The following is a 24901-nucleotide window of genomic DNA, read 5'->3' on the forward strand; positions in this document are numbered from 1 at the left end:
GAAGAAATGACAAATCAATCCAGTATCTTTGCCAAGAAAACCCCAAATGGGGTCACAAAGAGTCAGAAATAACTGAAGTGACTAAAAAAAAAAATAACAAAAGCAGAAATTTTATAGTTAGAGGAAGTTGAGGTAGAAGGGAAGTGATTTGCTCAGTCACACGGCTAGTATCTGCCTTCTGAAGAGCAAGGACTGACTTCATTCCTGTTTTCTCTCCCCAGTGCTTTGAATATAGTACGTGCTTAATAGATGGCTTCTCATTTATTAAAAAAAATGTGGTTAATAATAGCTGCATAAGATTATGGATAATTAAAGATGGGCTTTGAGAATACAACATTTTGTCTGAGGTATTGCTGAGATTGCACAGCAATAGAAAACTCCAAGAGGTAGGTATTAATGTATCCTCATCCTTGCATGCTTATTTATTTATGCTTAATTATTTTATTATGGAGAATAAATGTGGTATAATCAAAAGTTTTGAATTCAGAATTATCAGAGCTGGATTCACAACTTTGCTCTACTTGTTAGTTGTGCAACCTTGATTAAGTCACTTATCTTTTATAAATTTCATTCTATTATCTTTAAAATGAGAGTGACCATATGAATGAATTGAACATTTATTAATCCCTTAAAATATGGAAAGAACAGTGCTAAATGATAGGGGTACAAATTAAAAAGATGGTATCTTCCCTGAAGGGACTCACATTCTGTTTATTATAAATGTTCTTATACATGAAAGGTTTCAGCTTCATCTCAGATAGGTAGGTAGGTAATCAGTCAACAAACATTTATTAAGTACCAAGATTAAGGTATTTGGCTTGGGACCCCAGTAAAGAAAGACTAAGAGAGAATCAGGACTGTAGTCGGAAAAGAAATGAAGACATAAGTGCCATGTGATCTTTCCTTAAAATGAGATTCTGTGAGGAATCATTCACACTGAGTTGGGGCATCAGGTGGAGAGAGAAGACAATATTTCCAATATGTGAATTACAGGACTAGAGTGAGCTTCAAAGCATTCTGGTTTTCAGGGTTCAAGGCAAAGCATATGGTAATGCCTCTTCTTACTGCCATTTCCACAGATATTATTATAATAATGTTTCTGAGGTCAATAATTTGACACGACTGGAAGCAGTACTGTTACCAAGGCTCTTGGGTTCATTGCTTTGAATAAATTATGTGCTGAATATAGTAAGGTTCTGAGCTGAGTTGTCTCCATGAGAGACTAAGGGGTGATGGTGATCAAGATGATGATGATGGTGGTGGTAGTTTGACTTCTTAGTACATACTACTTCTTGTCTCCCTTGGGGTTCCCTGTCACTTCAGCCAGACTGACTTGCCTTCCTTAAACTGTTTGAAATTCATTGGGAATGACTGATCCCTTGTCCTCAAAAACAATAGCTTGAGGCCCAGCAGCTAAACCAATGGTCTTGGCTGTGATTCCTATCCTGCCATTAATGATGATGATGATGATGATGTTTGTCCTTAGTTCTCAAAGATGACCCTGACATCAGGGAGGTAATGCCAGGACAAGTATGTGAATTGGATTTGAGGGAGGGAGTGCTGTGCTAAGTCACCAGCCTCACTTTCTCCTCCAGAGCCATTTGGGCCCAGTGGCTTGATATGAATCAGGAGGACTGGAGATGGCTCTGGATGCGAGGCAATCAGGGTTAAGTGACTTGCCCAGGGTCACACAGTTAGTAAGTGTCAAGGCTTGTGGGTGTCTGAGACTGACTCCAAGACCAGTAGTTTGACAATAGTTACTACTTTTGATGACAGCCGTGAGGTTAGGCTGGAAGCAGGTTTTGTGGTCTGGAATGATGATACTGACATCTCAAGGCTCCTTCTTGGGTTCAGGGTCCTTGGCTGTCTCCATCAAGGTCAGAGGGAAGTTAGTGGCCAAGGTGGTGGTGGTGATTTGTGGGTACTACCTCTTATCCATCCCTTAGAGTGTCTTTCCTTGAGAAGAGATCTTGGAAAACCTCATCCTCTGATTTTCAAGATGAGACATTTGAGTTCCAAAGATTGTTAACTATATGACAGCTAAAGTTACTTGAAACTCTAAATCTATTTCCAGTAAGTGAGACAATTATATCAACAAATTATATGGATTTAATAGTCATTTTAATAGATTAGCAGTAATTTTCCTCATATGCAAGTTAAGGGCAATAATACTGGTACTGACTATTACTTGTTTGGGATGGGTGAGGCAAAAACTTTTAAAATCTTAAATAAATCAACCAATCAAACAAATACCATCTTTTCCTCCCAATCACATAACTAATAATGGAGAGGAATCTGAGAAATGCAATGACTTTTGGCAGATATTTTGTGAGAAAAGTAACCTTATGCCATGATAGAGAATTCATATTAAAATGAATCTGTTAAAAATATGCAAAATCCTTAGTAAAATCTCATATCTTACCTTATTGTGTATATGTTTTAAAATTAGCCAATGATTTAGAAATAGAAAATTAAGAAATGTGCACCAAAACTTATGTAGGTAATTATTATGAAATATTTTATTTAAAATGCTTTATTATATAGCTTTGATTATACCCAGAAAAGTGACTAGGACTGCCTGCCAGAAACAACCAGATTCTTTTGTTTCAACAAATTTTATTTAGCATTTATTAAGCATCTATTATGTCTCAAGTAGTTCTATGCTAATCATGTAAAGAAAAAAATATAAACAGTTCTTGTCCCTAAGGAGTTATATTGTCTTTCATGGCTGGTGATAATTATAGGTGCCTGACATAGCACCAAACTATTTTATCATAGGATCATAGATTTAGAGCTCAAAAATACCTTAGAAGGATTCCATGTCAACCCACTGATTTTAGTGATGAATAAACGTAAATTCAGAAATGCTCAGCAACTTGCCCAAGATCACACAACTGGAAAATTTCTAAGGATTTCAGTCTACAGAATCCTGATTCTAAGTTTAGTATTCAGTGTCCTGCACCTTATTGCCTTTCAACAATATAATATATTCATACAATTGAATCTCTTTTATTAGTAATGTTATTAATATTTTGCATAATTTTAAAATTTCTTTCTCAAATCATTTTATATTTCTTCCTTAAACATTGGAGGAATAGAAAAGATAGATTTGATTATCCCCCATTTTAAAAATGATGAAGCTAAGGACTATAGGAGTCAAATGACTTGTCTGAGTCATATAAGTAGCCAAGATGAACAGGCCTTTGACCTAAGTCTCCTAATTCCTTGAGGAAGAATCTTTCACTCATGAAATGGGATCAACCAGTTCATATTCAAGGAAAACCAAGTCATCTGATAATCATTGATAGGTTTCATTCTCCTAGAGAGAGAGTTATCCCAAAAGAGTTTCAAATGATAAGTTCTTTCCCCTTTACCTAGTTTCCACCCCATCTTCCCCCACTGGAAGTCCTCAAAGCTCCATGTCCAATTCCAATTGCATAAGGACATTTTTATTCCAGAAATGCAAAAGTCAATCTTCTGTCTCTTTTTTTTTTGTAAGGGGGGGGGGGGGGGGCTTTTAAATAAGGCAATGAGGTTAAATGACTTGCCCAAGGTCACACAGCTAGGTAATTATTAAGTGTCTGAGGTCAGATTTAAACTCAGGTCCTTTTGACTCCAGGGCCGGTGCTCTCTCCACTGTATTACCTAGCTGCCCCAATCTTCTCTTAAAATGAATAGGAGGGGCGGCTAGGTGGAGCAGTGAATAGAGCACTGGCCTTGGAGTCAGGAGTACTTGGGTTCAAATCCGACCTCAGACACTTAATAATTACCTAGCTGTGTGACCTTAGGCAAGCCACTTAACCCCACTGCCTTGCAAAAACCTAAAAAAAAAAAAATGAATAGGAGCTTCTTTACTAGGTCAAATTTCTATCCACAAAACTAACTATGGAGACTTGGCAATCAAAATGGTTGATTTTTTCAGATAGTTTTTTACATTAGTCTGAAAAGCAAATTGATTTCTTCCACATGCAGTTAAGAACAAAATAGGATAACCAAGGAAGATAGGGGAAAAAAATTACACCCTGGGTCTTTAAATAAAATAAATAGATGGAGTCTTTACTCAAATACAAATAGAAAACAAGCTCAACATGGAGCCAAAATGTAGTAATTCTCTAACATTTTCCATTAGCTCTATGTCATGATGTTCTTCATTTCACTTCAAGTTGACTAGGAGTAATGTAGAGTCTAAAAATTGGTGACTGGTTCTTTCCTTCCAGTCATGTTTACAAACTCTTTTTTAAAATCTATTTGTATATATGTTTCTTTTTTTTCAGTAGAATGTCAACCTTGAGGCAGAAACTTTTACACTTGTGTCTGTATACACAGGGTCTAAACTAGTAAAACATTTGTTGATTAATTATTCTGATTAACTCCATTAAATATGAAAATTCTATTGATTAAATCCAGATATTTAAAATATGATAAAGCTATAAATGATGCTAAATTAATTTGTTCTAAAATAAAATTTGAAAACAGCATTCATGACACTTTTTCAAAACAAATCCATATAACTGCAACTCAATGAGTTACTAGAAATTACATTCTCTGTCTTGCTGAATTTCTGTTTCTCTAGTTCTCCATCAGTGTCTATCCCTAGAACTTCTTTCTCTACTTCTCTCTTTATTCTCATAATACACATACACCCCCCCACACACATGCATACACATTTAATATAGTATCTTTCTCCATAAATATATAAATGCAGAAATGTAGATTTTTAGAAAATATACATATATTTATTTTATACATATATATGTGTGGGGGGGGTTCTAAAGAAATGTTTAGGAGAAGCTTAGGTGATGTAATGGTCTAGTACAGGCTCTGGAGACAGAAGGACCTGAGTTCAAATTTGACCTCAAAGGCTTAAAATTATCTAGGTCCCCTGGGACAAGTCAATTAATCCCATTGCCTTGCAACCCCCCCCCCCAAAAAAAGTTTATTGAATGTAAAGAAAATAACCAGAAAAAAAAATGACCTCACTACTATACTGCACATTTTCCATATTTATCACACAAAGTTTAACTCTTACAATGCAGTCATGTTGAAAGAAGAAATAATATAGTCTTGCTGAAGATAGAAATTTAAATTCATATTATATCATATTTTCTATACACATCATCATAAATGAAAGGATGTATATATATATGCATATGTATATAGATGTACATATCTACAAATGTGTATGAGAAATATATTGAACCTGTGATTTCAGTAGTGCCCATACTGAAATTTGCCATCTTAGAGTTGCCTAGAGCACAGAAATGTCAAATGATTAGCTTGTTATCATACAGTCAAGTGGCATTTGAAACCAGTACTTTATGTACTATACCATTATACCTATTATTTAATGCATCTACATTCTAGCAATTGAAGTTACGAAAATTGATTTTTTATATTTTGTGTGACAATTTTACACTCTTTTAGAAAAAATAAAACTTCACTTACCTTATTTGTATTCACTGCTGTGATAACCCACACACACTGTGCATTGCTATCATATTGGAATGGAAAGTTTGGAGATGTGAAGGTACCACTCGGTCCTTGAAGATTAGAACCACATGTCTTCACTGTAAAAAGAAATTGCATCTTTAATAATACTTATATTCAAGTCATGTATCAACACGTTAATATAATATATTTATAAAAATAATTTAGATACAAACTTGCACAATCATAACACATTGAAGGATATTATAATTTCCCTTGTAATATTCTAATGGCATAGCATCAAAATTAAAATGTTGAGAATTTTTTTCTGAGTTCATGAACTCAATCTTTTCTAAATAAATTGAAACTTGGTTATGAATAATACATGTGAGACATGATAAACTGTCTATTGATTTTAAATAGGTTAGTTTAATTTTTAAAAAGTATACTGATCCAATAGCTGGGTAACAAAACTTCACTAAATGAAAGAAAAGACTTGAATTAATTAAAAAAGCTGGTTGATAAAAAATTGTCATTAATTCAATTAACTGAACACTTTTAGGGCATGTGACATATTTTTGGTATGACTTTAAAAGTCAACTTTTCAATTGTTTATGCATTTAATATTTAATTTCCTTAATATATTAATGTTTTTTATCAGAAACAAATCCTAGAGCTATTATGATAAGCTACACAGATCAAGCTCATTAAGTACTGCTTAATGTATAATGAGAGGCATTAAATAAATGAATGAATGAATGAACATCTATTGAAACTTTTTTAAAGTGATTGTTGCAAAAGTAAAAATATTGAGAAAATTTATCTTTATTCCCAAAGTCATAAAAATATTTCAAAGAACAAAATCAATGGCTAATACTTTTAGTGAATTTGACATATATATCATTTTAAATTTTGAAAAATGGTATACATATATACTCTCTATATAGATATATAGATATATACATATATGAGAGGTACCTGAGGCAACAAATTAATGGTAACAACTCACTAAAAGTAACTATATTAACTATTTTGACTATTAAATCCTTCATTAAATCATTCAGTCAACAACGAGTTGAGAGAGCAAATGAACAGTTCATGCAATAAGAAGAGGCTTCATTTCCAATAAATATTGGACTCTTATTTGCAGGAATCCACTATCCTTAGTCCTTGATAGAGAGCCCTACACCTCTTTCAGAAATTTTCTCAGTTTGCCCCTGTCAGTTAACTTGATTGTTTTAATGAGGGGTGCCACAGAAACCACATTTGAACTGACTTTGCATTAGCAGAGATCCATTCTGGGAAATTTCAAGGGTTCTCTGATATATGGAACAAGAAGAAATTAGCCTACAGCTCCCAGAGAATCATCTAGGTTTTAGTGATTCTGGAAGAAATTTTGATATTCCCTGTGTAGAAAAAGATACCAAGAAATTTTGGTACAGATACTAATGGAATGACCATATGCACTGAGGGAAATAAGGAGGTTTAGCTATAGGGCAGTTTGTTATCCCAGAGCAAGAGGAAAGGTAAAACTTTCAGTCAATCCCAGGCCTTTAATCTTGGTGGTGAGAGTGTCTAGACAAAGTCTTTTCCTCTAAAAAAAGAAAATTTGATATTCTTTTCCTTTTCCTTTTCTTTTTGGTGAAATCAAGTAAGTATTTATATAGTGTCTATTTTGGGTCAACATTTATGATAAGTGTTTTATTAATATTATTTAGGTGACAATGTGACACACTATGTGATGATAATAATAATAATAATAATAATAGCAGCTTACAATTATTTAGCCAATTTATATTGTAAAACTAGGAGTTTTGCTAAGTCCTTTATAATTATCTCATTTGATCCTCACAACAACGCTGGGAAGTAGATGTTACTATTAACTCCATTTTACAATAGAAGAAACTGAGGCAGAGAGAGGTTAAAAAATTTGTCAGGGATCACACACTAGAAAAGAATTAGGTCATATTTGAACTCAGTTCTTCCTAACACCAAGTCCATCACTCTACTGTCCCATCTAGCTGCCTCTTTTAAGCTATTAGAATTATATTACCATGTACTTCAAAGTATAAACAGTTCTTGCTTCAGAAAAGTTGCATTAAGCAAATTTGCATTATTCAAATTCGACTTTAACTGAAAGATATCCACTTTATCAAAAAATGGAAAACAAAAAAAAGCCTATGTTATCTTTACTCTGCACAGGTAATGCATGTCTTTACTGGGAGAGTTGTCTGTCCTTATCTGTTTGTGTCTGTATCCTGTCCATGTCTATCCACTAAGTGTTCTTCCTCTTTATTCTGGCCTGGTCTGGTATGGTTTTCTTGTTTTTTACTTTTCTGTATCTGGCCCCCATTATTCCTTGAACCATGTGCCAATCCTCTCCCTGCCCATTTTCCTTCCTTTCCCAAGTCCTCTGATAAATTCACATTAGTAAAAATCACTTTAAGTAGAGATCTGCAGAATGATCCTCTTACATGTAAATACAGTATGATTTGTATAGATAAATGTGAAAGATTGATTTTGAATACAAATAGTGCTGCTCAGACTTTTTATGTTTTTTGGTATGAGGTTCTGGGAAAACATTTAAAACTGATAATGCAGAACTCCATCAAATCACTAGAAAGCTAACCAGGTTTTGGGGATTATGGACACTGGTAAACATATTCCAGTAAATTTGTTAATAACATCAAATATTAAACTCAGGTCAGAGTATACATGTGGAGACTGATTGAGTGAATCAATTAGTCAACCTATCTAAAGTAATTATGGTAAATAGGTAAGAATACTTCCAATAAATCAAAGACATTGAATAAGTGGAAAATTGAGAGAATGTGTCCAGAACCTTGCAATGCATAAATTATCCTGCTTACTTGATTATCATAATAAATATCCTTTTAAGATAAGTATTGAAGGTATTATTATTATTAAAATAACTATTTTACACATGAGAGAACTGAAGTTCTGAGAGTCTGAATAACTTGATCATTCAAGACAGTGAGTGCCAGAGGCAAGAATCATATCCACCTTTCTGACTTGAAATCTAGAAATGTGAGAAGACCGGCAATATTCAAATTATCATCTTCTGTCTTATTGAGCAAAATTTTCCAGATTAAATTGTTCATTAATATGTGATCATTAATATAAGATCAATATATGTGATAACTTGTGAAAATATGAAAAAACTAGTAAATTTAGGCACCCTTAAGGTAGAACTGAATTAATAATAGAAAACTGATAATAATCACAAAGTAATGATGAATGCATGCTGAGAAACCTGAAAATTGACAGTTTCACAAACCACTAAGACCTTTTTTTCAATTCCTGGCAAAATTCTTTATCCTAAACATCTTTTTAAACTCTAATTTATCAGACCAAGTACAGTGATAACTTCAAAGTTTTCCAAGTAATGTCAGTGATTGACCATTAGATGATTGGAAGACAGACATCAGGGAGTAGAATTAAAGGATTATTTTAGCAAAATGTCATCCACATTTATATAACCTACATTCCCTTCTATTGTGTGTCATGTTAAAAAGTGATAGGAAATATGAACCAAAAATAATCATTTGAGTTCAGTGACCCATTATTCTCAAATGTCATAATGTCATTTTTATAAAGGATGATGTTGAGAATTCTTTCATATATTTTCATGAAATATTTTAATAGTAAAAATAAAATTTACCTCTTACTTTCCAGTCTACAAAAGATAATATTTCATTTGAAGATGAAGAAAATCTGTCAGTAAATTTGGTTCTCAAATAAGGAGAACAATCGCTTTTGGAAAGTTACAAAAGAAGTCAGCATAGACTAGAAAGAGTTTTTGGTTTGGGGGCTTGTTTTTTCTAAGAAAATGACTTTGCATTTCATAATTAAAACATTTTTAAAGTTCTTTATTCATAACCCAGTCTAAAGTATATAAATAAGAGTTAAGAAGTTCCTACTCTATCTACTTCTGAAAAGTTTCAGCTAGGTTAAAATGAATTCACAGAAGTGAATCATTATAAGAAAATGCCAAAATGCAGAATATCTTCATTAAACCAAATTCTTCCTTTTCTAGAAAATGCCATCTACTTAAATAAATGGTTATAAAACCTACAAAATGTCCTGTGTTCCTCCTCCATATAGTTTCTACCTTCAGAGGTTTAACTGGAGCAGGGTATTGAGATATTATTGTAGATCTTGAGGCTATGCTTCTCTCTCCAATCTCTAGCCCTGCAGGGTTGAGTGTAGGGAAGGAGAAAGGAATAGGATTTCAAACCAGTAGGTTTTTTAAGAGGGACAGGACTAAATTAAAACATCACCTCTCCCTACAAAACTGTACCTGATTTATAAAATGTGGCATAACTAACAGAGACTCATAGTTATAACTCCTTTGCTTTGGATGATGAACCACTAGTCTATTTCCTCCTTTGCATCCAAACAGTAGCTAAATAAATTCCTGTGATTGACTGACTTCACATCGCAAAAAGTAGATAAGAAATTCAAACAAATGATTCACAAAACCACAAAGTTGGAAGTGACCTCAGTAGCTATATAATTCAACTGCTTCTGAAACAATAATTTCCTTTAAAACATACTAGACAAGTATATAATCCAGCTTCTACCTCTTCCCACCTCCAAATGTACATAAATACATATAATATGAATTTTAATAATAAAATTGAAGAGGAAAGTACTCTAGTATCAGAGGAGGAAAATATGATTTCCATAAAAGATAGGAGAGTCCTCTCCAAAATTTAGGTCAATAAATTTAACAAAATCTTGGTAACATTCTGAAACATGTTGCTATATTTAGTCAATGTTCAGAAAAGGTAAATTTTGATATGAGTTAATATGGATTATCTTAACAACAAATCATGCCAGGCTAACCTAATCTACTATTGGTGCATACTGTCAACATAAATTTAATCATTTGATCAACTTTCTCATGCTAGTATTGTTGTCAAGGTACATAATTATGGATTATAGCACTTCTATAATATGAAAACAGGCTGAATATCTAATAGAGTAGTTATGGTCACCTAGAAGGGAGTATATTAATAGAATGTTCCAAAGAGCTATGCTTCCCTGTGTAATTTTAATTTTTTAATAATAACTTGAATATTAGCATAGATGGAATATCAAATTTGCAGGTGAAACTAAGCTACCCTTCTGACTGAAGGGTGGATTAAGATCCAAAATCTTCATTTAAGAAAGGCATCCAGGCCTTTCATCTCTTTCCCACTGAATTGCATTCCTTTGCCTTTTGCTGTCCTCCTTGGTATTTGATCCTGAAGGAAATGGGGAGCTACTAGAGATTACTGAGTAGCAGAGTAGAAAATCAATTAAGTGGCTAAATGGAGGATGAATTGGAGGAGGAAGAGACTTGAGGTAGGCAGATCCACCAGAAAGTTATTACAATTCTCTACAGTTATAGAGTGGCCATCCATAGTCAAAGGAGGAAAGAAAGCATATTGGACAAATGTTGCAGAGATAAAACTGACAGGACTTGGCAATGGATTATTTATAAGGAATGAGAGAGATAGTAAGGAAGCCCACTATCCTTTAGATTTATGAGTCTGAGGGACTGATAAAATGGTCTTATTCTCTGAAACGATAGGGAAAGTGAGAAGGTGAGAGGAAGGTTTAGGGGGAAAGATTGATAGGATAATGTCCAGAGGGACACCTATAGCTAGAAGGCATGATCCAGAGGAGGATCCAACAAAGGAGACAGAGAAGGAGCTGCAATATAGATAGGAAAAAAAGAATCAGAAGAGATTGGAGTCCTGAAATTCTAGAGAAAAGAAGGATATCAAAGAGGAGGAAGTGATCACCTGGACTGTTGGAGGAGTTGGAATGGAATAGTATCACTTCAACAAGCAGAAAGATTAGCTTTCTGATGAATTAAAGTCATTTCATCAAATGAAACAGTGTCACAGAAGAGAAAAGTAGCAGAAGGCATTTGAGTGACAGGAGATGAGGAAGGGGGAGAAGAGGGTTTTCATAGGGAATGACCTTGATTTTTTTTCCTCTAAAATATGAGGCAAACTTTGTAGTTGAAAAGGTCTGAATAAACTGCTCTAGAGAATAGGAAAGTGAGTGGAAAAGGAAGGTATAGTATGATTGCATGGCAGCATAGAAGGTCCAATTGAGATTATATATCACAAATTTGTAGAACAGTTGCATGATTTTCTTAACTTTTATTCAGCAGTATGGGTATAGGAGCAAAGGTAACAGATGGCAATAGTGATTCAGGCCTAGGGTTAAACTGGGCATAATTGGCAATATGATAAGGGGACTAGGGATTCAGGAGAAGAGGTTACTGTTGAGCTGAATTGGTTAAGCATGGATTAAAGATAGGGGAAAAGAGGGTGGCTAGTACAGGGGAGATAGCCTGGGAGAGAATTGAAGGGTCAAGTTATATGAGGTTAATGGTAAGGATGAAACATAGGATACTGTAAGGGAATCCAGAAGGAGATTTGAAAAGCCATTAGATTATGAACAGATGGCAGATTACATTTTAATTGAACACAGAGATGGCACATTTATGAATTAAGGAAAGAACAAGGATATGACCATCTTTCTGTAGGACTGAGGTTGATTGCAAGAGTAGGTCATGGATGGGAAGTAGGTTGAGAAACTGAGTGGTTAAGGTATTTTAAAACCTCAAAAGAAGAGAGTTTACAGACTGATGGAAGAATGAGGAGAATGTAGAAGTGGAATGGCGAAAAAGAGTATTCAAACCCTCCCATCTTGACAAGTAAATTGAGGGAAATAAGTGATATGCAGTTAGTACTGGAAAGTGTGGCCAAAGAGGCTGTGTCACTGGTGGAAATTTGTCCTATGAGTAATAGACTGAAATTTCTGAGAGGCAAGTTTTAAATGTAAGCAAAATATCCTAATAATTAGAGTTAAGCAAATGTAGAATGTCAACTACTTCAGCATATTTAGCAGATTCCTATTCAAGTTTACTTTGTACCATATAGCCTCTGAAGGCCCTTTCAATACTAATATTTTGAATTTTTTTTTTAAGGAAGAGGAAGAAGGCAACATTCTGATCCCCTGTCCCAGTTTGTGCAACTCTCCAAAAACTAACATCTTAGTTAAATGAGCTGGGTTTTCAATAGAAATAAGCAGACTATTTTGATTCTGCTCTGAGCAGTTCCTTAGTCTATCTCCCCAATTGTTCAATGATAAGGAAGCAATGGAGTGTAGTAGAATGAGCATTTGGAAGAATATAAGGAAACTTTCAATTCTAATCTGAGCTCTATCACTACAAACAAGTTGTATGACCTTGGACAAAATTTTTATCTTCTTTGAATCCATTTCATTATCTGTAAAATGAGGCAATTTGATTGAATGATCTTAAAAGTTCTTTATTGATCTTATATTCTATGATCTCCATCATTCATGATTCCTCCTAATGAGTATAATGAGATGAGCAAAGATAATTTACAACCATCTCATAAATCTCTCAATAACTATTTGATTTTCATGTGCCTGTGAGAGTAAGTCTGTTTGTGATTATTAAAATGTTTAACTAGATGTGTTTAAATGATACAGATGACATTTAAAAAGCTAATTTGGGAAAATATATATTTATATATGTTAGTTTTTATATTTGGATGGCTTTTTCATGAGAGCTAGACAAAATCTACTTGTGGCTTTTTCCTCATGATAGGAGATGGTGACTATAGTTTTGCTCGGATCAAATAGTCAATCAAGTTCTATTGTTTCTGTTGCCTCTCCCTGATATTATGGAAAATTGTCTGATCTGAGTTGTAGATGGTTGGTTAGCCCTAATTGTCACCTTCAACCATGCTTATGGCCATCACAGTTGTACCAAGAGAGACAATACCTAAGGCTCCCTATAGATAATATAATGACTGACTTTAAAAAGTAATAAGAAGGAAATACCTGTAATATGAAATAAATAAACCTGAATTCCTCCCATCTCTCACATTTCTTTCTATATGAAGAATTCCATAAGTAATTGCTGCCCTTATTGATAAAAAATATATATATTTGGTCTGAGACAGAACTGATATATATCTCCCCCCTAGCTAGGGATGGTCATAAGGACAAAAAGAGGAATGGGTATTTTTCACTAGAAAATGATTATTTTTCTAATAAATTATGTAAGTGGATCAAACAAGCATATACCTCCTAGCCACTAATAATTCTACCCAGTATATCAACATTTCAATATATATTTATTCATATTTACAGCTAAATAAATTTTACAATATCTCTAAATCATCATCTAGAATCTTTCTTGTATTTCTGAAGAGTAGATAAATATTCAGAAGCTGGTGAGATTTCTCTATATGCCTTTTCCATTTCAGAAATTGTCTAACTCAGGAATTCTTAACCTGAGGTCTAGGAACTTCAAAGAGACCATGGATAGATTTCAGGGTGTATATGAACTTAGAAAAGAGGAAAAAATACATTTCAGTTTTTTACAAAGCTCTAATTGAAATACATTTCCTTCAATTATTTTAAAACATTATTCTGAGAATTTGTAAAGAGTGCATCACACACACATACACACACACACACACACACACACACACACACATGCTTTCTCACTCTGTCACACATACACATCGAGTTAAGGTCTGCTAATCTAACCTTTTGTATATAATCACTGAATAAATCATAAAGAGAAGAAATAAAATTTAATTAACATTTATATTGGTTTTCAATAACAATTAAATATATATGATTTTTCTTTGATCTTTACAACACATTTATATAAGTACCATGGGTTTGATCATCACATTTCACAGATGAGAAACATGCAATTCAGAAAAGATAAATGACTTGCCCATGAGCATACAACTACTGACTCTAAATCAGAATTTGAACCCAGGTCTTTTCCTACTGAATCTAACTTACTTTTTACAAAATCCTGCTCCCCTTCAAAGAGCTATCAGATTCAATTTATATCTAATAGTTAATCATCAGGTAGAAACATACCAGGCACTTAATAAATACTTTCCAGGTGATTGATTGACATGATAGTTTCCATTAAGTGAAAAGAAGGTTGAATATAGAGTCAGAAGAAATGGTTGAAATCCTGATTCTGTCACTAGCAACCTGTGAAACCTTGAACAAATCAATTAACCTTGTCAGGCTTCAGATTCCTCAAATATAAAATGAGGGAACTCTACCAGATAACCTTGGAGTTCCTTTTCAGTTCTCTTAACCTGTGACATAGCATAAGCCCTATCATTGGGGGAATTTCAGTTCTCTATTCAGTTATTTTAATTTTTATTAGGGAAGAGGTTGATTATAAATGAAAGCAGCTATGAATATTGTGACTAAGTATAGCTATCTTTTTAATTTTTAAAAATAAATACTTGGGATATTCTAGCAATCATTTTAAAACATCATTAGTACTATTCATACATTATAGTGTAGGGAATAACAACCAATAACATGTGTGCCACAGATAGTATTTGGAATAAGGTTGAAGTCAACCTTCAGTAAATATGTGAAATAATAATAACTGCCATTTATATAGTGCTTAAACGATTGTACTTTCAAAGAACTATAAATATTATTTCCAAACCAAATGAAATAGCTACTAAGTATTACCAACCCCATTTAATATATGAGGACACTCACAGTAAGAAGGGTTAACTGACTGGCCCTTAGTTGACCACCCAACATGCAAAATGTATACTAATAGCAAGTAATTTCAAGAAAGAAATCTCTCACAACAGGTAACATCAGAAAAGACAGCAGTAAGTCCCTATGAGTGTTGAAGTAAATTAGAAATTTTATGAAATAAGACAGATAGGAGTACATTCCACTCCAGGTAATTCAACTGTTCCAAAGCAAGGATATGAAGGATATAATATCATGCATAGTTAGAAGACTAAGCTGAGTAGCATAGAAAATCAATGAAGGGGAGTCATGAAATAACATGGGAAGGGTAGGTAAAAGTTATTATATAAAAGTCTTTAGAAGAAAGATCAAGGCATTTTTAAAAATTTTATCAGAGAAATGAGAGACATTAAAGATTAATAACCATTAAAGTGATAACTAAGACTTTTCTAAAGAATTACTGATTCCTATCTTGCTTAAAAAAATTAACTGAGGGGCAGCTAGGTGGCACAGTGGATAAAGCACCAGCCCTGGAGTCAGGAGTACCTGGGTTCAAATCCAGTCTCAGACACTTAATGATTACCTAGCTGTGTGGCCTTGGGTGAGCCACCTAATCCCATTTGCCTTGAAAAAAAATCTAAAAAAAAATTAACTGAAAATAGGCAATTCAGTATACAAAGCAAGTAAACTCTAAAAATAGAATAACAGGTTATATGGTTGATCTTTTGGAAAAGAGACCGACCTATTCTGCTTCTTCCTATGTCCAGTTCTGGAATTTTAGAAAATGGAATATGTAATTATGTCAGGGAATATTGAAATATAATAGAAGAAATATGGATTTCTACACTTGGCTCCGTTATTAGCTATATCACATTAGGCAGGTAATTTAATATCTCTGCGACTCAATTTCTTTACCTGTAAAATAATGGTGATGAGGTCCCATCTAATTTAAATCAATTAATGTTTTGAAAGTACTTTGCATACCTTAAATCTACTATGTAAATGTTGGAAATTATTTTATTAAAATTAATAAGTAGTTAATATTCTATGACTCTATGAAAAACCTGGCCACTCTGCCATTTTCTGTTAGCCTAGCTGACCTTCCAATATGGTTTTCAAAAGATTAAGACAGTCTACCATTAATACTTTTTTAATTGATATGTAGACAATAATATTGATTTGACTAAAGCCGGGTGGCAAAAATACCAGCCTGACTATCTGGCATAAAGAGATATCAGACCTTAAGAGTTTTTAAATCCTTAAGGATTTGAAAAGTCACTTGTCAAAACTGAAATACTGAAAGAAGCAAATGAAATGAAAAAAATAAAAAGAAAGCATCTAAGATGGATGAAATTGAATTGTGCAAGCTATTTGGTTTTAACTCATCCAAATCCTAGGAGATTCTAAAAAATGGCATAAGGTATCTCCAGGACTTTTATTTATATAACAACCCTGAATGACATAAAACACACCTTATTTTTTTTTTGACAAGAATGCATCTGGGGTGAAGAGTAATTCATTTACATCATGTGAACATTGACATGATGTAGTAGAAATGGGTGGAAATAGCACTGAGTGGGAAATGAAGAGACCTATATTATTTTGTAGCCTTGTCACTAACTAGCAATTTTTCTTTGGGCAAGTCACATAGCTCTATTTACTCAGATCTCATCTCTAAAAATGGCATATTAATACCCTCCCAGCTCACTTCATAGAGTTATGAAGATCAAATCATGAAATAAATGAGAAAACACTCTGAGAAACATAAAAATAACAAAAAATCAAAATTAGCTATATTTAATTATAACAATTAATTTCAAATAAGGAATATGAAAAAAACTTCAACATTTTTTCTTTAAAATCACAGAACTTGGGGGGAGAAGGTGTCAGCACTTCATATAATGCCAAATGCCTTTGGTGTGTTGGTGGTTTTGATGAATTGCTTTTTTTTCCCCCTCTTCTTTTTTTTTTTATTCTTTGCCTATAAATGATGGTACTCTGGGAGCAAGAGGGAGAAGGAGAGATAAAACTGAAAATGTAGGTGATATAAAAACAAAAATGTATCAATAAAATATTATAAGAATATTTAAAATATTTATTTAGAATTCTGGCCTTAAAGTCAAGATCACATTTAAGTTTTCTGTCTGACATTCTGTTGAAGGAGAAATGTTAGGGAAATATTCATCTGGCATTTTCTGTGATATTAGGAAATACTAGCTGCACTTGTCTGACATTTTCTGTAGACCCTTGACTTTCTACCCATTTCTACCATTCTGAAATGTAAATTCCCGAAGATAATAGGAACAACCTCAAGTCCCTTCCCCATACCCTTCCTTCAGCCTTTTGGTGAAAAGCCTGCCAATGTGTATGCTTGACTCTAGTCATGTCCAGTGTTGGGGTGGGGGAACACTAGGTTGGCTAAAAGATCTGATCACCCTCTCCACCAGACTGACCTCAGCTAATCTTTGTTGATAATCTTGCTGCTACCTTACAGCTGCAATCCTCTTCTTCATGCTCCAACCCCATTCTCTTTCTGCTACTCATGCTGGTGACTGTTGCTGCCCTTTCTTTTCTCAACTTTACTATCTTCTTAAAAACTCACTTTCTTTACTTTGCTGCCTCCTTAAAGAACTTTGTGAATGAACTTATAATTTTTTATAAATTAATCTGTGAATTAAAATTTATTACCCTTTCTTATACAACTGGATTTAGAGAGCCTTCTTCATTTCCACTCATCCTGGCTAGCCCCCTCCCTCAGGGTGCCCATCACCAAGGCACCCTGCATTAATTCATTCTGCATCATAAATTGGGACACAACAAGAGACAATTAGGACTTCATTTAGGTACTCTTCATCAATGTGGATATTGCATAATTGAGAGAAGATACCTATAATGTTTGTCCTTCATTCTCAAAGAAGACCATGACATCAGAGTGGTGATGCCATGACAAGTATGTGAACTGGTAAGAAATATTCAGATTAAAGTTAAGTAAGAAAGAATAGGCAAAGAATGGCCTCTTTAACCTAGACAAAAAAAAAATCAATCTTGAAGAGGAAGACCTTCAGGGTTTCTGGACAAAACAAAACAAAAAGTAACAATGTATTTTATTTATTTATTTTCACTCAGAGGCAATTTGGACCCAAACAATGACCAATGGGACTTGACTTGGGTCCTACTATTGACTAGTCAATGAGAGTCAGACTAATTTGAGGCCTGATATCTGGTCTGGTTTCTGGTATCAAAATTTACATTTCTTTGGACAGAGCACATGCAGATAAGGATGTGATACCCTATGTAGAAACAAAGATAAGGGTGGCTAGGTGTCATAGTGGATAAAGGACTGGCCCTGGAGTCAGGAGTACCTGGGTTCAAATCCAGTCTCAGACACTTAATAATTACCTAGCTGTGTGGTCTTGGGCAAGCCACTTAACCCCGTTTGCCTTGCAAAAACCTAAAAAAACCAAAAAACAAAAAACAAAGATAGGAGAGGGAAAGGAAAAGGAGGGAAGGTGAGAAAGGGGGAGAATTGAATAGCTCCTGCTGCTCACATAGGTTGTTATTTGTCCTTTATTCTCAAAAAGGACCATGCCATCAGGGATGAGATGCTATGACATGCACATGAATTACATTTAAGTGAGGGATTGTTGTGTAAAGTCACCATTCTCACTTTCTCTATAGTTATCTGAGTCTAATGACCAGATATGGATCAAAATGACTGGAAATGGCTTTGGATGCTATGGGAGACCCTTGGCCCTTTTAAGCTAACTAACACTGTGCTAGTAAAACAAAGATGAAAATCAGCAGTCTCTGCCATTGAGAACATTACAGTCTTCTAGGATAAGCAAGGTACACTGAACTGAATTAAATAGATTTGAATAAGTTAAGTGCATAAATAAGCAGATAAGATCCTCTAGAAGCAGAAATCATTTCAAGCTAGGGTATCAGGGAAAGTTTCATGGAAGAAATGGGTCTTTTTATCTGGTCTTTTAAGGATGAATTGGTTTTCAGCATTAAAGATACAAAAGTCATATTCCAAAAACTGTATGTTCAAAGATTTAATATTTGTGTCCATGACACGAAGAAAAACAAGTGGTACAATATAAACTCTTTTGGATCTCAGTTTCTAAATCTGTATAGTGAGTGAGTAGGAAATGGATAAAATGATCTATTATTCTGGTAGGAAATGGATAAAATGATCTCTTATTCTGGTGTCTATATTTCAATATAATTAGTTTCCTTTTTTATCATATTTTGATGCAGAGAATTATGAGTGTAGAAAAAATATAATCAGGAAACAAATTCTGTAATCTTTTAATGCAGTTAAAATCTGGGAATCTTCTTAAGGGTGTGGAAGGATCTTTGCTCTTGAGATGTAAATTGACTTCTATTGTTTCATTGTTTAATTTAAAATTTGTATCCTGTCTCCTCATTTTCAACCCCCCCTCCCCCAGTCTTCAACCCTATACCTAGTTTTGATCAAGTAAGGGGGGAGGGATTTCCCCTTTTGCCTTCAGTGTCCAGATAAAGGGGCCAGGCTGTGAAACCTGGGTAGGACCCCCACTCAGGCAGTCCTCTCTCTCTCTCTCTGGCTTTGTCAGCTCTGTCCTTACCCTTACCTCTTCTTATCCTTATCTCTCTCTCTCTTTCTCAGTCTCTGTCTACCAAGCAAGGGCACCTAGCCTTTTATTATTCACCCTGTCCTACAGTGTTTGTTGTCCCTTTGGGAGGAAAAGTTTTTTTAATCAGTTTACCTTGCTATATTACATAATAAAATCCTGAGTAATTTTAAAATCCCAAAGGGAACATACAAATTCTTTTGTTCTTCAGTGGTCTTAGATCTATATCTCAGCCGCAACAATTATGAATTTAAAAACATTATTCTGTGAAAGACTTCACCAGTCTGCCAGAGGCATCTATGACACACAAAAAGGTTGAGACTCCCTTGCCTATAAAGTTTCTTCTATCGCTAAATCTCTAATCTTATAATATATGTATTATCAAGTGTTAATTTAGAGCACTGGGCAGCAAATTTAAAATTATAAATGCATAATCAATGCGTAAGAAGATTCACCCCTTTTTCTATTTGGTAACTAGCTCAGGAGCATGTCACCCTATAAAGCAGAACCTGTGGAGTTAGAAAGATGGACCAGTTTCAGAAATATCACATCCTGAAGGATATGTGAAACAATTATTGATGTTTTGTGAAACCTTCATGGAGACAACAAACTAAAGTATTTCTAAGGTAAAATAAACTGTTCATTATGTGACATATGGTAATTAGTTCCAGTCTAATGGAAATATTCAGTATGAATTCAAATAACCTGGCTACTTCATGGGATTATTTGTACTAATCCAGACCTAGCTATATGGTATTATTCAGGCATATCATGTTGATGCAGGGGAAAGATAAAGAAAATTGTGAACAAAACAGAAAGAATTTGGGTGGAGATATAAATTGACCTGAAGTAGAGAATTATAATTGTAACAGAAACAATTGTAATCTTAAAAGCTGCTTGGGATGGAACCCCTCTTCCCCCCACCATTCTTAATGTACTTTTGATTCATTGTTTAATGTAAAATTTGTATCCTGATTACCCTCTACTAAATTCCTGGTCCAGTATAGGGGAAAGGAGTTCACCTTTTGCCCTCTGGATGAGAGGCAAGACATAAAAACCTGGGTTGGACCCTGGTTCAGGGCCGACTCAGTCTTCTCTGACAATGGCCCAGCCAACACTGCTTGGCTGTTCTTTTATCTCTCTCTAGCCCAGACCTATGTCTTGTAATCTTTTTAATAAATTTTTGTTTTATTTCCACCCATGCTTTCCCAAGTCTGAATAATGATTCCTCATAAGCAGAACTAAACCCAAGCAGCCATTGGCTACAATATTACAAACCAAGACACCCGACAACAGTGTAATTGATTACAAAGAAATTGTTAATACATTTAATTCTATAATTATAATAGAACATAAAATCATAGATCGGGGATCTCAGAATCCTTTTTAGAATAAATCAAGGCTCAGGCAAATTAAGTAATTTGCTCAAGATTAGACTGGTAATGTAGGAGAGGAAATATTGGAAGGAGAAGTATTTTACAAATAATCTGTTCCCTCTGCACTGACTGGGTATTTTACATTAAACATTGCTCAAGGCAATATAGCTCCCTACCCTCATCATATTGTCCAAGTTATGGAGATGAGGTCAATGAACTTTTAGTAAAGTACCTTGAGAGGCCAAGCTGCTATCAACAAAACAGAGAATCCCTGCAGTGGCCTGAAAAGATTTAATCTTTGAGTTGTTGTCCCCTCATCAATATCCCTGATTAGCTCATTTCTGCCCTCTTAACCTATCTGCCTTCCCACCTACATATATCAACCTTTACCTAAGATTACCTACTTATGCACTTGGAAAAACTCACCCTCTACTCAGTGGAGTTGCTCATCTTCCTTTGTGACACTAGTCTGCTCCTGGGGAGTGGGCTCTTCCAGATAACTCTCATGCTCCCATCCCTTGTCTTACTGCTTATTCTCTCATGGTGGCTGATGTGACTGATGGATGTTGCTGCTGTTATTAATCCCCTTATGGGGTCATGACTTCCAAAATGGCTTTACTCTTTCTCTCTTTGAGTTTTTTCTAACCAGTGCAATTTAAATAAACCATTTTTGTCCCTGAATTCTTCTGGGTTGGAGTTGATCTTTTAAATGAATTCCTTCATGTTTGCCTGAATCCTGAAACCTTTAGCCAGCTACATTTTACCAAGCTTCAGAAGTAAATTGCAAAGGATAAATTTGAACCCAGTTCTTCAGTCTTCCTACTCCCTGCACCTCCCCCCCCCACCCCAATATGGTATCAGGATATCACTATGTTCAAGGAAATGTCATCATGGAGGAGTCTACTTAGAATCCCGAAAAAAAGAAAGTCAGCAAAACAAAAAAAAGAATTTTTTAGAGGATCTTCAAATTTTTCTAGTGGGATAGATACTCATTCTAATAGCAGCATTAGTTAAATAGACCAGAAAAAATATTACCAGCTTGGTCAAAGTGCTTTATTTGATCAAAATATTTCTGAAAATATCCATTTAAAAGATGCAATTTCCTTTGTTCTGAATCTTATCTTACTGAACAATGTTTTTTACCTATAAGTTAGACTTCTGGTTGGACCTACTCACTCAGTAGGTGTTGTACAATAAACAAAGTTAACCAATTGACTTTCTGTTTTCATCCTCTGAAAAATATATTCATGTGAACTTTTACCATGTCACTTTATTTTTCTAAGTTTCAGTGACTTCTATTGTGAAATAAGAGAGTTGGGCTAAATGATCTTCAATATCCCTTCCAGCTCTAAAGTCCTACATATTGACACAGCATCATTAGTTACCTAGAGCTTCATTATAGCTGTTTGAGTCAATGAAATCCAAACTCTGAACCTTAGGACCAGAACCTATATATGTGCTAAATCCAATAGGGTACAATAAAGCAGGTATGTGAACATCTTCCTCTCATTCATCTGTTTTTAGTCACAAAAATGCTTAACTAAGGATATAAGTTACATAGAAAAATACAAAATAAAGAGAGTTGAGAGTGTGTGAGAGAGAGTGAGAGTGTGTGTGTGTGTGTGTGAGAGACAGATTGAGAGAGAGAGAGAGAGAGAGAGAGAGAGAGAGAGAGAGAGAGAGAGAGAGAAATTTTTCTAAGGATTTTAATTGTGTGTTGCACCAGTCATTGGGATGATGGATCATGACCATACTTAGCATCTTTTCAGATCCGAAGACTTTTTGTTTTTATTTTATCTCTTAAAGATTGAGATGTGAGAAAAGGATCTGACAAATATAGCTACTATTCCAAAAAATTATCTTTGCAAACTTTTATTATCTTTTACTATTTTCAAAGTTCTGTTCCTAACCTGAGAGTGGAAACATTTTCAGAGAATGAATTCTGGTAAGAGGAAGATAAGATTGTCCTGGGTGATCTGATAATATAGATACCCCTAACAGATTTTTCACTGAAATGAAAAATGTGATTTGTCTATTCAGAATAAATGCTCAAAATTGCTGGGTAAATTTTTATTATACAATTCCTTAGGAATTAAGTCTATTGTAAAAAGGGGAAATGACATTATTAATAACCAGAATTCCAGAATTGGGAGCCTCAAGTGAATTGGTACCTCTGTGGGGATGCCAACTCAGTACAATCTCAAAAAAAATACTTTCAAGAAAAAAATTTCTCTACAAGGGTAGTATCCAGGGAACCTGAAGGTTTCTAATATCTTTCTTATTTACTGTTCCAAATTTTTAGTTTCTGAATCTGAACTGTTGCTTTGTTGTTATTGTTCAGTCATTTCAATGGTGTCTGGCTCTTCATGACTCCATTTGGGGTTTTCTTGGCAAAGATACTGGAGTGGTTTGACATTTCCTTCTCCAGCTCACCCATCCCAATGTTCTTAGTATCTGCCAATTCTGCTCTCTCTCATTAGCAATAACCTGGGCCTAGATCCTTTTTGATTCCCATCTCCATCTTCTGGCCAGCCTTTTAAAACCCAAAAACAAATTGAAATAAGCTATATCTCTCTGGTTTTATGGGTTTTCTAATTTGTACTGTTCTGCTTCTCAACATCTTAAAGAATCACCTAGGACATTCAGAATCTAAAAGATTTTTCAGGTTCACGAGGTAGTTGACTCTGAAGTTGGCTCCCTAGTCTCTATGCTATGCTTCTACTCAATAGACATAGAGGCATGCAAAAACAAAACAATTCTTACTTTCAAGATATTACTATCCATTAGACATGGAATGTGTCCTCACTTGAGTTATCAGGATTTAAATCCTGATGATTTAGCCATATCCTGAATAAATAAAATTTAATCAAATAGGAGAGGAAGGAGGAAGAGCTCTGGAGGACTTTGTCCCTCTCTCCCCCTCCCCCACACCACATGTTATTATTCATGTTCTCTGACTGAATTAGAAAAGTTAGACATTGGCTATGCTAGTGGAAACTTTAAAAACAAAATTATGCCAAACTAAATCTACTGTGTACCAGAGATGGTGACACAATTCAGTTTGAATTTTGAGGCATTCCAGGGAATGTGACTCTTATGATTTGGGGTGAGGAAATCATCTATCCTGTTCATCAAACAAAGTATCTCACAGCACTCCTTGCCCCCATAGGAGACACTGAGGACACTTTTATCAGGGAACACTTTGGTGATTTGAGTTACTTCTAGACAAAAAGAAGACATATATTTTCCAGTCAGACACAGAAGAGGCAGCAATCAATAGAAATTTATAAAGAGCTAATTATATGTTTAAGCATTGTGTCAAGGATCTAGGGTAATGAATAAAGAAAGCTTGTGTGCTTTTTGAGAGTAGGGACTAGTTTTTGTCTTCCTCTGTCGCCTTAGCACTCAGCATTTGGCACCTAGTAGGTTAATAAATAAATAAATGTTATTTTAATAAAAATTATAAATGCTATTTTAATTTAAAAAATAAAAAATAAATAGATTTTAAAAAATACACATTAAATACACATATTAAATAGAATAGGGGCATCAAGGTGGCACAGTGGTTAGAGTGTTGGGTCTGGAATCAGGAAGCCTCATCTTCCTGACTTCAAATCTGATCTCAGACTCTCACTAGCTGTGTGACCCTGGGCAAGTCACTTAACCTTGTTTCCTTAGTTTACTCATTGTTAAATGAACTGGAGAAGGAAACCACTCCAGTACATTTTCCAAGAAAACCCCAAATGGGGTCATGAAAAGTCATACAAAATTAAAATATAGAGAATAGAATAAAAGGTAATGATCTCAGAGAGGAAAGGCCCCGCCCCCCCTCAGGGAAGACTACAAGAGACTTACTTCAGAAGGAAAAAGATGGAACAACAGAAGAAATGA

At 34.5% G+C, this 24901-nt stretch overlaps 1 protein-coding gene across 1 annotated transcript in view; it reads right to left on the reverse strand.

The window, feature by feature from the left end:
* Window positions 1–24901, reverse strand: part of LOC141499365 (CUB and sushi domain-containing protein 3-like) — a 315574-nt gene that overhangs the window by 207608 nt on the left and 83065 nt on the right. Inside the window, exon 3 of the mRNA XM_074202121.1 lies at window positions 5446–5567. Coding sequence (XP_074058222.1) covers window positions 5446–5567 — 122 coding nt within the window. The remainder of the gene's footprint in view (window positions 1–5445; window positions 5568–24901) is intronic.

Source organism: Macrotis lagotis, chromosome X (genome assembly GCF_037893015.1).
Source record: "Macrotis lagotis isolate mMagLag1 chromosome X, bilby.v1.9.chrom.fasta, whole genome shotgun sequence".
In the NCBI taxonomy this organism is placed as follows: domain Eukaryota; kingdom Metazoa; phylum Chordata; class Mammalia; order Peramelemorphia; family Peramelidae; genus Macrotis; species Macrotis lagotis.